Here is an 11,004-nt window from a genome sequence, read left to right as displayed (position 1 = left end):
ACCTAAACTTTTATTTGTCCCAATTGAGTACCTAAACTTTTATTTTGTGTCTAATAGGTACCAAAATGAATTTCTGTTAAAATTGTCAACAAAAGTTAGGGGCAATATAGTCACTTCAAAAAATTTATATTTTAATTATAATTTTTTTTTGTTTGTTGTGTTTTTTTTTATAAATAATTTTAAATATATAAAGGAAATAATTAAAATATACTTTAACTATATTGCTCCTAACTTTTGTTGACAATTTTAACAGAAATTCATTTTGGTATCTATTAAACACAAAATAAAAATTTAGATACCACATTAAAATAATGATCAAAATTTATGTATTAAATATGAAATAAACCCAACTTTGCTCGTGATATTTCCATCAAAGGCAAATTTACAGAACACGAGGGAAAACGAGCTCGTGCTTTGCATTTTGGTCTCTGGCGGTTTTCTGTCATACTAAATCGAAATGGGTTTTTGCTCAAACGAGCTACTCACAAAAAATTTACCGAATAAATTTTCCTAGAAACCATGCCCATTTCTCAGTTTCTTTTCTTTTCGTCCAAGCACCACTCCAAAGAGGTTCTCAGTCTATTTCGGAGGTAGAAACTCTAAAACCTTTTGTGAATCTTGATTCCTTTACTAGTTTAACTCATGGGTAGTCATGTTGGATCGCTGAAATTCAGTTTAGATTTTGAATTACCCCATTTCAACTTATTGGGTTTATGTTATGCAGAATTGACTTCATATTGCTGAATTCTTGTATATGTTTGTGCACAATTATACTCACATACATTTATGGATATTTGTATCTATTTGGTATGTGCCAATTGTCTTCTATTGAGAAGATGGAATATCTTGGAGTAGTATATTCGCTCTCAGTCACCGTTTCCTTGCAAGTTGAGTTTGCCAGGGAAAGTTCTATATTTGGTATTAGAGCAGGTTTCACCATGAGACTGAGTCAGAGCAGGCAAAGGCTCCGAAGTAATGGTCATGTCAACTTTGTGACCTTTGGCTCTGTTCTGGGTATCTATATTTTTTACAAATGGAAGTCTGTATAGGATGTTTGAACATCCGTTCGAAGTGGATGTTTTAGGTTTTATGTATTATATGCAGTATTTTGGGGTTCTGACTTTAATGACTTGAGAAAATCCTAAATGGGTATTTTCCCCTTATATGTGAACCAGTGTCCAGTGCCGGTTCACCCTTTTGGCAAGCATTAAAGATACTATGAACCCAATTGGGGGATATTGTGCGAAGTAATGTTTCATGGTTCGTTTAGCTTCTGAGTTTCTACTGAACCACTTGTGTCTGCTGTAGGCCTGGCCTGTCTAAGAGAATTCAGTCCCGTAAGTATGCAAAATCATCGAAACATGCTAATGGGAGGACAGATATTAGTCCTACGATGCCTGTAGAAACACCGACTTCTCGCTCTTGGGGTACTTATATAATTGTATGCCGCCTTCCTCTTCTGTTCTCTAATTAGTATTAAGATCTACATTTTACTCTTGATGTGAACAGTTACAGACATAATGTACAGTGAACACTTGTCTCATGTCTTTCCTGGATTGTGGTCTCTTCATTTGATATAAAGAGTTTGTCTAGAATGTGGATTGTTATTGTTAATCATATGCTTTTCCTGCAGCCGGTTGTTGCTGTACTAGGAGTTACTGGGTTGGTATCTTTCATTCATTATAATGATGAGAGGAGAGCAATTTTGAAAGGTACTATTTCTTACCTTGGCATTACTAGGTAACTGCTACTGATTTGATGAAAGTTGGAATTTGGAAAGTTGGAATTTGGAAAGTTGATAGTTCTACCAATTTATGTGGCCTTTTCATATCAATTTCGTCTTCTTTTTCTTCCTCTTACTTTTGTTCCATTCAGAGAATTCAATTATTTGTTTGGATAAAAATGACATTCAATTTTATTGGCTAATTTCCTATCTAAGATAGCTCATTTCAGTGACTTACAAATATTTCCTTGTAACTGTAAACATGTTTGGAATTGTTATGAATTTTTTTATTTTTATTTTAGCCTTGACGTGTGGAAGTCAAGAGGTCCTATGCTGGATTTAATGGGTCCAATCTCAAACATTAAGGATATTGGTTATCCAATTATTGTAGTTAAAAGGCAATGTAATTAGACTGTTTATCTAAAGTGTTACCGAGTTAGTCATCATGTTATTTTCTTATTAACATGATTTATAGAAGCAAAACAAAAATCGCTGACAGAATGTTATGTTCAGATAAACTTGGATTTACTTCTTTCAAGAAATTGTTCATCAAGAAAGATTGCATCTTTTATTCCTTTTTTTTTGGTTTAATAGCTTTTGTATGAATTTTGGTTCTTATCATAGCAAGTCAAATGATAGTTCCTTGGCTCTGTCTGTTAGTTGGTTAATACAATTCATTTGGATCTAATTGATCGTTTTTCAAAGTTACTGTTCCAAATCAATTCCTGCTGTTCTTGAAAAAGTAATGAAAATTGAGCTGCATAATCATTTTGGTATGATGAATATGTTATGCTTGACAATACAGAACATAAATGAAGTTGGTATGAAAATTTGGCATTGATGGCTGGATGAGTAGGTGTTGTTTGTTAAGAGTAAGTTTGGTGTTTTGCTTTGTGCTGCTCTGCAATTGCTTGAGTCCAGCTTCGGTGGTATGCCACAATAACAGCTACTCATAACTTCATAAGTCATAACTGAAAAGATAAACAAAAAAGGAGGTAATATATTTTTTTGGGTAAAAAAAAAAAAGGAGGTGATATGAATGGCCATGACATATGCAACATCAAGAGGCATGAAAATTTGAGGGAAAAAAGTGAAAACCTTGGTGCTTTTATGCGCTATCTTCATAGCTTCATATTTTCTGCTTGGGTAGATTTTGGGAGCTGGTGGCATAATTAGTATGTGGTGGACTAATGTTGTCATAGCATTCAGCTTTGGCTGAGGTTGATGGCACCCCAAAATTATGCTTTGGTTTTTTCCTGTTACTTGTCTTGTTCAGGTTATAATATTTGATGCTTTGCAGTGTTTTATCAAATACAGGGCTTTGGTTCCTGTGTGAGTTCTCAGTTTATGTAACAGAATAACTGACTTGTGGGAAGGGAAGTATCCATGCAAGTATACAGGTCTTACTTTATGCATATCATTTTGTAACTAGGTTGAAAAGTTCACTGGAGTAAGGCCTAGGTTTTGGATTCCCAGTGTTTGGGACTGTTGGCAACTGGTAATGATGGCTGTGAACTGCAGTGGTGTATATCATTCTTGTATGATTTTGATGGGTAAATGTGATGTATTCCACCAATCTTGGGTTTCATCTTAGGTTTGTCATATTATGATAAATTGATTATATCTAAGCAAAATCATTTTTTATTTATCAGTTACAACATTTGGTGAGAGGGGATTTGAACATAGAACTTTTTAGAGGAGAGGTGTGTATATTGATTGGGTTATACCTAAGAAAGAACAATTGGAAGTTGAGAAGATTATGATATCATTCCATATTAGAATCATGTGCATGTTAGCAATTCAATATCTACCCCTGATATAAACTTCATTGTTTTCTCTGAAATCTTATGAGAAATTCATAACAAGTTTAGCTCTCCTTTAAAATTCATAACGAGAGTTCTTCCCTGTGAAACGGACTTCTAGAATACCTGTTTAAAATATATTAGTAATTTGCAAATATGTTTCCTTGTCTACCAACGAGGGTCTAGTCGAGTTGTCAGGCCCATGTTCTTGCTAGAGTTTCCTGCCTCGCAAAGATTATAGGGTTCGGCAGGGGGCCCCAGTTTTGAAGCCAGGTCTTCCTGGTGGATTTATGGGTATCAAAAAAGAAAAAATTGCAAATATGTTTCTTGATGAATTGATGAAGGACTGTATTTTTGTTTTGTTTGTTGTTTAGGTAAAGACCCAAGTGATGTCCTTTTCTTACTTTTCTCCATTTTGGCAGGCCAGGGTAACAACACGTGCGTAAATAATCTAAAGGGCCCTAGAATTGGTGGTCCATTTACTTTGGTAGACACAGAGAATCACACTGTCACTGAACGTGATCTTCTAGGAAACTGGGTTCTTCTATATTTTGGATATACTTCTTCTCCTGATGTTGGACCAGAGCAACTCCAGATTATGGCCAAGGCCATTCACATCTTAGGTTTGGTACTTTTAGTAACATTTCATATTTAGAAACTATTTCATGGTTTGACCCCTGACGTGTTATCATTTTTACTGGTAACAAGAGTCGAGATATAATCTTAAGGTTCTACCAGTATTTGTTACACTTGATCCACAACGTGATACCCCTTCTCATCTCCGTGCATACCTTCAAGGTCAGGATTCTCCTGCAGCGAAATATTTATAATGTAATGCGCTAATAATTTTTTTAATCAATATGCTCATCCTTTGGAATTTTGGATACAGATGATTTGGCTAATATTTCCTTTTGGCTTTCCCTCCCAACTCACCCCACACATTTATGGACTGCAGAGTTTGAATCAAGGATTGTAGGCTTAACAGGACCTGCATCAGCTATAAGGCAGATGGCTCAGGAATACCGTGTTTATTTCAAGAAGGTTGAAGAAGACGGGGATGATTATCTCATTGAGTCTTCCCACAACATGTGAGCCACTAGCTAAAATTTCTCCCTTTTCAGTTTTCTTGCAGATGAGCTCAAAGTGGATATAATTTGTTTTGAAACAAGCAGGTATTTGATGAACCCAAACATGGAAGTTGTGAGATGCTTTGGTGTGGAGTACAATGCAGATGAACTGTCAGAAGCAATGCTAAAGGAACTCAAGAGAACCTCAACTTAAGAGCTGAAAGGTTTCGCTAAGCATAACGGAGATTTTTGTATTTCCTTTTTGCATCTCTCTCTCATTCAAAAACTCACACACACACACACACACCGTGATACTTATGACAGAATTCAAATGCCACTCTTGACTAAGCCGCAGTTTAGAACTTTTACAGAATGTATTAAGTTTCTTGGTTCTAAAAATTTCATTAGACAATAATATAGAAAAATTGAGTAGCAATATGATATTTAGAAGGCCATCTCAAATTCACTTCAATTCTTAACTGCATTGGCTATAGATGAGAATATGTATTGCTTTCCAAATTCTTGGGAGATCCTGACATGATTGACAAGATGAATCCGTTGCTATAGGGATATAATTTTTTTTGCCCCGATGAAGTGTAGTTTTCACAAATCAGATGCTGTTACTGGATAGTGATTAATTTTTCTGTTAGATGAAAATGGGAGCAATCTTAGACCTAAGTTATAGCAGCGACAATGTGCTATGCAAGGGGTACAAACAGCAACAATATAAGGATGTTGTGCAACAAGGCTGCACCAGGAAAAAGCTGCTGCAGCAGAAAGTAACATCTACAGCTTATTAAGCATGAGCCCTAGAATGCAAGCTCGAGCTAGCAGCATGTTGTGCAGCAGGTATGCACAACAAGCTCTGGCAGCCCTAGCATCTCTGACAGTGAACATAGGCTTCCAGAAGTGAAAATAACTTACCTATCCCCCCATACCCCGAGATACCACCTGGCATCCCCCCCTCCCCCCTCCTCTCTCTCTCTCTCTCTGATACCATCTGTCCCTATCACAGGGATAGGTAAGTTCTTCTCATGAGTCAACCATCTCAGCTAAAGATTACTCTTATCCTTATCTAACTGTATCAAAGTCTCTTTATCTATAAATAAAGAAGCTTATGGTGTGATCGAATTAATTGATTCAATGAAAAAACCTTGATTGCTGCAAAAGAAGCTTTTACTCTTTCTTTCATTTCTGCTATGCATACTCTGAATTTTGTTCATGGTCTCAAAGCCATGAACACCAAACCGGTGATGCATGATTCTCAAGCTTCAAAGATCCTTAAAAGAATCTTTAAGTCTCAAAGGCTACATGTACGTGCTGCACGAAGCACCCGTAACCCTCAGCGATTTCAACTCCCACCGATTTCAACTCCCATGCAAGGGGGGGAGGGGAGACGGATTCAGATTGCTCTAATATCGGATTGAGTTGTATCGGGTTACTGCCAACCCTAACCTCCATTTAGCATAGTATCTTAAGTTTTTAACTCTTTAAGTATAGTATAGGATTGCTCAAATCAAAATATGACAAGCAATGCAAGTTTCGTTTCTTCACACCGAGGTTTGCAACAAGTCCTTTTTTTTTACTTGAAATTTGAAAGGTTGTTGCTGCAAAGGGAGCTATTATCAGAATTAGACAGTCTCTGTCTTTCTTTTTTTTTTTTTTGGTAATTTTTTAATTGCGTTGTATTTATATATTTACTAAATTTTTAGGTGTACACAGCTGGCTTCATACGTAGGTTGCTAAAAACTTAAACAGACGTGCCCTCCTCAAAGAAAAGAAGAGAGGCCATGACAGAAGGATTAACATGGATGATCAGTCAGTCTCTGAGTCATTTTCATTTCTAAAAATCTAGAGATCACCATTTAACCCAAGACCGGGTCTTGTGGTTCCACCTCTGCACCACACAAGAAACGCAATTCAAAGAAAAATGAGAAAAAAAACCAAAAAACCAAAAACAAAACCAGAAACAGAGAGAAAAAATTAGAAAAAGATTCAACACCAGCTATTACAGTTTTTATATTTTTACAAAACAATAGACCTGTATTCTTTTCTTCCCTTTTCCTGCCAGTTATTCTTTCCCTGCCTGTCCCGGCTAATAACAACGATGCAATCCAATTCCATCTCTCTTGCAAAAAGAGAGAATTCAAGGAGGCATTGTTTCTAATAATTCTTATAAGCAGACACACAGAGCCACCCTCCAACTCCAGGAGGCCAGCACATCATCATCTCCTGGCTCCTCTCTCATTTATTCATATGTTCTTAATTCTTTCTATGCCTTTTCTCCAAAAATGTAATCTTGGGTCCAACTTGGTTTTCTTTGTTACATACCCTTTTGAGCTCTGACATCAATTCTCTGTTTCTTCTCATATATAACTGATGTTCTTCTCTTGGTTGATTTGATTAATGACATTACAATTACAATTACAATTACAATTACAATTACAATCACAATCACAATCCAATCCCCATCAGTGCTCATGAACAAAAATTGAGCAGGGCCCAACATAAAAACTTCGAAATGGGAGAGTCGCCGGAGAAGAAATCAGGTTGTGGCATTCTGAGTGCTGTGTTTGGGAGAAATAGTTTTTGGCCAAGAAGAACAACTTCTACAGGGTCCATTCCTGTAGCCTCTAATGGCAATAATAACAATGCGTTTGTGAAAACAGGAAGCACACCGAATTCGAAGAGGCGGCGCGGCTCTGATGAGGCTGCGTTCCTTGCAGACTCATCAAACAATGGAGCAGAGGCTCCTCCTGCATCAAAACCTATCACCAAACCTGCTCAGTATAGTAACAGGGCACCCCCTATACAACAACAACAGCAGAATCCTCAGGTTAAAAGTAGGCCACCACCTCAAGATCAAGCAGGCCCAGGTCCAACAAAAGTGGCCCCAAGCCAAGGTTATGTGAACCAAGGCAAAAGGGTTCCAAAGGATGCTGTTGGGTTGTCTGGTGAGCTTGAAAGCATGATTGCTGATCACCAGAAAGCCAAAGGCGGCAGCACACTTGTTCGGGCTTCTTCCAGCAATGTCATGCTTTTTGGCAATTTGGGTAACTTGAGGCAACCCGGTGGCAGTGGTGGTGGTGGTGGTGGAAATACAAATTATAATAACGTCCTTGATTACCTTCCAAAGACAGCAAGAGAGGAAAGTCTAATGGGGAATGGAAATGCAAAATACACGGCTGGAAACAATGTGGGGAGGAGTGGTAAGGAAGAGAAAAGACCGAATGGCCAAGACCAGCCCGCTTCCTTATGCAGGGCATTGTCAACGAGGATGGACCCCGAGCAATTGAAGATAATGGGCAATGAGGATTACAAGAATGGAAGGTTTGCAGAGGCATTGGCTTTGTATGATGCTGCAATCTCTATTGACCCCAATAAGGCTTCTTACAGGAGCAACAAGAGTGCTGCATTAACCGCTCTCGGTCAAATTCTTGAGGCAGTTTTTGAGTGCAGAGAAGCCATTCAGATTGAACCCCATTATCACAGGGCTCATCATCGTCTTGCAACCTTGTATCTTAGGTACAAATTAATGATTAAACAGCGGGAAAAACTTACCTCTCATGGGTGTATATTCTCTATGTGTCTATTTCTCTAGTCAGGTGCTAAGTCATGTGAGGAGACAGATAGAGACATTGAGCGTATGCATCCGTTACATGGAAGTTTTACTCTTAAACTGCATAAAGTTCCATGTGTTTATTTCATTGTTCTTGAAATTAATGTGTTATGTGCTTGTAGATTAGGGGAAGTAGAGAAAGCTATGTATCATTACAAACATTCTGGACCAGAGGCTGATCAGGAGGACCTTGCTAAAATAAAATCTCTTCAGGCGCATCTGAACAAGTGCACAGAGGCTCGTAGGTTGAGAGATTGGAACACCCTCATCAAGGAAACTCAAAGTGTGATATCGGCTGGTGCAGATTCAGCACCACAGGTCAGCCATCGAATTATCAAATTTCCAATCCCATCTTTATTAGGGTTTCCTTGTTAACAGTCAGTTGTAAGTGAATCCATATTTTGCTTGTTACTCTGCATAGATATTTTCCTTGCAAGCTGAGGCCTTGCTGAGACTGAATAGGCACCAAGAAGCAGATGAAGCATTATCCAAGTGTCCAAATTTTGAGGTGGATGCCTGCACTAAATTCTTCGGCCCCATTGGTAACGCGAGTATATTAGCAACACGGGCGCAAGTTGACATGGCTGCTGGCAGGTATTGTGTTCAATGCAATCAAATCAAAAGTAGAACTATAAAAAGAAATGCCATTGGAACCACAAGAGTTATGCCTTTTTCAGTCAGCTAAATGTCTCATTGGTGTGTAATTGTTTTGACAGAATCGATGATGCATTGGAGGCAGCACAACGAGCTGCCCGGCTTGACTCAAACAACAGGGAAGCAAAAGTAGTGATGAGGAAGGCTCGAGCTGTTGCAGTAGCTCGATCAAATGGCAATGGGCTTTTCAAGGCATCAAACTTCTCAGAGGCTTGTGTTGCATATGGCGAGGGACTTGAGCATGACCCATATAACTCAGTGTTGTTATGCAACCGTGCTGCTTGTCGGTCAAAACTTGGCCTATTTGACAAAGCAGTTGAGGACTGCACAGCTGCCCTTAATGTGCGCCCATCTTACAGCAAGGCTAGGCTAAGAAGAGCAGATTGTAATGCCAAGGTGAACAAATTGCACTTTCATTAGGATTGACTGCAAATATTATTTTCATTACATTTGATCTTTTGTTATGGATTTATGATCGAATGATTAATGTTTGTATGGTGATGTATCATGTACGTAGTTGGGAAGATGGGAAGCTTCAATACAAGACTATGAGATTTTACTAAAAGAAACACCGGGGGATGAGGAGGTAAGCCGTGCTTTGTCTGAGTCCCGGGCACAGTTCAAAAAACAGCGTGGCGGGGCATAGCCAGAGAGAGGTAGACATGGAAAATGGAAACAACCCGATGTTAACAGTCAGGAAAGAAAGCTGCCCTTCCTGCAATTGTATGTATATATGGATCTTGGAGCTCAGGAAATTAAAAGAAGCACAAATTAAAGTTCGAGTTGAAGAGGCAAAAATGAATGATGAAATTTTAGAGAAGGAATTGAAAGGTGAGAATTGATATATAATGTAACACAAATACGTGACCCAGTTTGATTTGTTTATGTATTGTTGTATTTGTGCAATTCTTTCTGGGGAAGATGTATTTGATACTGCTTATAAAACAATGTGAAAAAGAAAATACACCTGGAAGAAATCTTGAATTCTTTGTTATTCCAAGCCTATTTGTTCTGTAGGTGGAGCTAGCTAGTTTTAAAGATTCATGGTGCCTCGCAGAGTCCTGCAATGGTGGTTCTGCATGCATCTTCCTCAAAAGGATAGTTGACTTTGAAATCAGGGAGAAGTTTGGGCAATTTCGAATGCCGCGCCACATCTGGTGGCACACTGTACATATCTATATTGCATATAGTTTTCTCACACGAGACCCAAATTTGTACACCCAATTACTTGATGATTTTGAGGGCTTGGAAAGAATAGAAACCTTTACACTCATGACAATTGTTTGATATATAGAAAGTTAAAAAATATGATGAGAACCACATGCATCTTATTGACAAATTTTTCTATAATTGATTATTCTCAAGGGCTTAAGAGTTTCAAAAATGACTCAAAAAAACGCAAATTACCTTGTAATTTCTAAAAACCATTTGATACATTTTGAAAAAAATACTAGATATCATAGTGTCTTTTATAATTATCAATCTTTTGTAATTAAGTACTTGTTTGGGCCTAGTGGCCAAAAAAAAAAAAAGTACTTGTTTGGGCCTGAATTTCAAATGGGCCTAGACCCACAACAAAAGACGAAGAGGTTGGACTGACGGAGAAGTTGGGCTGGAATAACATGCAGGCAGGCCTAACTCAAAAAGAAGATAATTAAACCAGCCATGAATGTGAAGGGATACTTGTCCAGTCATGACTCTTCGGAAGGATATGACTCTTGGACTCCAAGACACTTATTAGAGTTTTATCACTATAAATAGAGGTACTGAGGACAAGAGGAGGACAACTTCTGCACACCAAAGAAATCCGAGAGCGTCAGAAGCACAAATTTTCTAGTTTTTTAGGTTGTTATTATATATGTTTTTCTTTATTTCCAGTTTTTAGATTGTTCTTAGGTGGTTCTCCTCAAGAATTTAGGGTTCAAAAGCATTGATTTTCTTTTGAAATTATTGTTCTAATATGAGTGTAACCTTTGATTTGCCTTAGTAATTTTAGATTTATTTTATGCACTTTATTTTGATCCTTCTTTATTCTATCACACTTTAGTTTTATTGCATTTTGCAGTTTTTTTTTATTTTTTTGTTTTCTTAGTTGGTTAGATTATACACTTTACTTTTCATACTCGCGTTACTTATATT

General features: G+C 37.7%; 2 protein-coding genes across 3 annotated transcripts; both read left to right on the top strand.

The window, feature by feature from the left end:
• The first annotated feature begins 381 nt into the window (after positions 1-381).
• Positions 382-5,111, top strand: HCC2 (Thioredoxin superfamily protein). 2 transcript variants are annotated; one of them, XM_086244714.1, is made up of 7 exons: positions 382-590; positions 1,309-1,441; positions 1,634-1,712; positions 3,948-4,148; positions 4,234-4,323; positions 4,481-4,613; positions 4,698-5,111. In XM_086244714.1, exons 1-7 carry the CDS (start codon positions 520-522, stop codon positions 4,804-4,806), a joined length of 816 nt encoding a protein of 271 aa, XP_086100840.1. In that variant the 5' UTR covers positions 382-519; the 3' UTR covers positions 4,807-5,111. The 2 variants fall into 2 exon arrangements, with proteins under 2 accessions (XP_086100840.1, XP_086100839.1); XM_086244713.1 differs by having other exon boundaries at positions 4,695-5,111.
• A 2,002-nt stretch (positions 5,112-7,113) lies between these two features.
• TPR14 (tetratricopeptide repeat (TPR)-containing protein) lies at positions 7,114-9,641 on the top strand. The gene is made up of 5 exons (XM_086245173.1): positions 7,114-8,117; positions 8,334-8,529; positions 8,633-8,805; positions 8,928-9,261; positions 9,383-9,641. Exons 1-5 carry the CDS (start codon positions 7,114-7,116, stop codon positions 9,509-9,511), a joined length of 1,836 nt encoding a protein of 611 aa, XP_086101299.1. The 3' UTR covers positions 9,512-9,641.
• Positions 9,642-11,004: the final 1,363 nt, after the last annotated feature.

This window comes from Dryas octopetala, chromosome 5 (assembly GCF_963921425.1).
Source record: "Dryas octopetala chromosome 5, drDryOcto1.1, whole genome shotgun sequence".
Lineage (NCBI taxonomy): Eukaryota > Viridiplantae > Streptophyta > Magnoliopsida > Rosales > Rosaceae > Dryas > Dryas octopetala.
The sequence above is the reverse complement of the archived record's forward strand: the minus strand, read 5'-3'. Positions and strand labels throughout refer to the sequence as shown.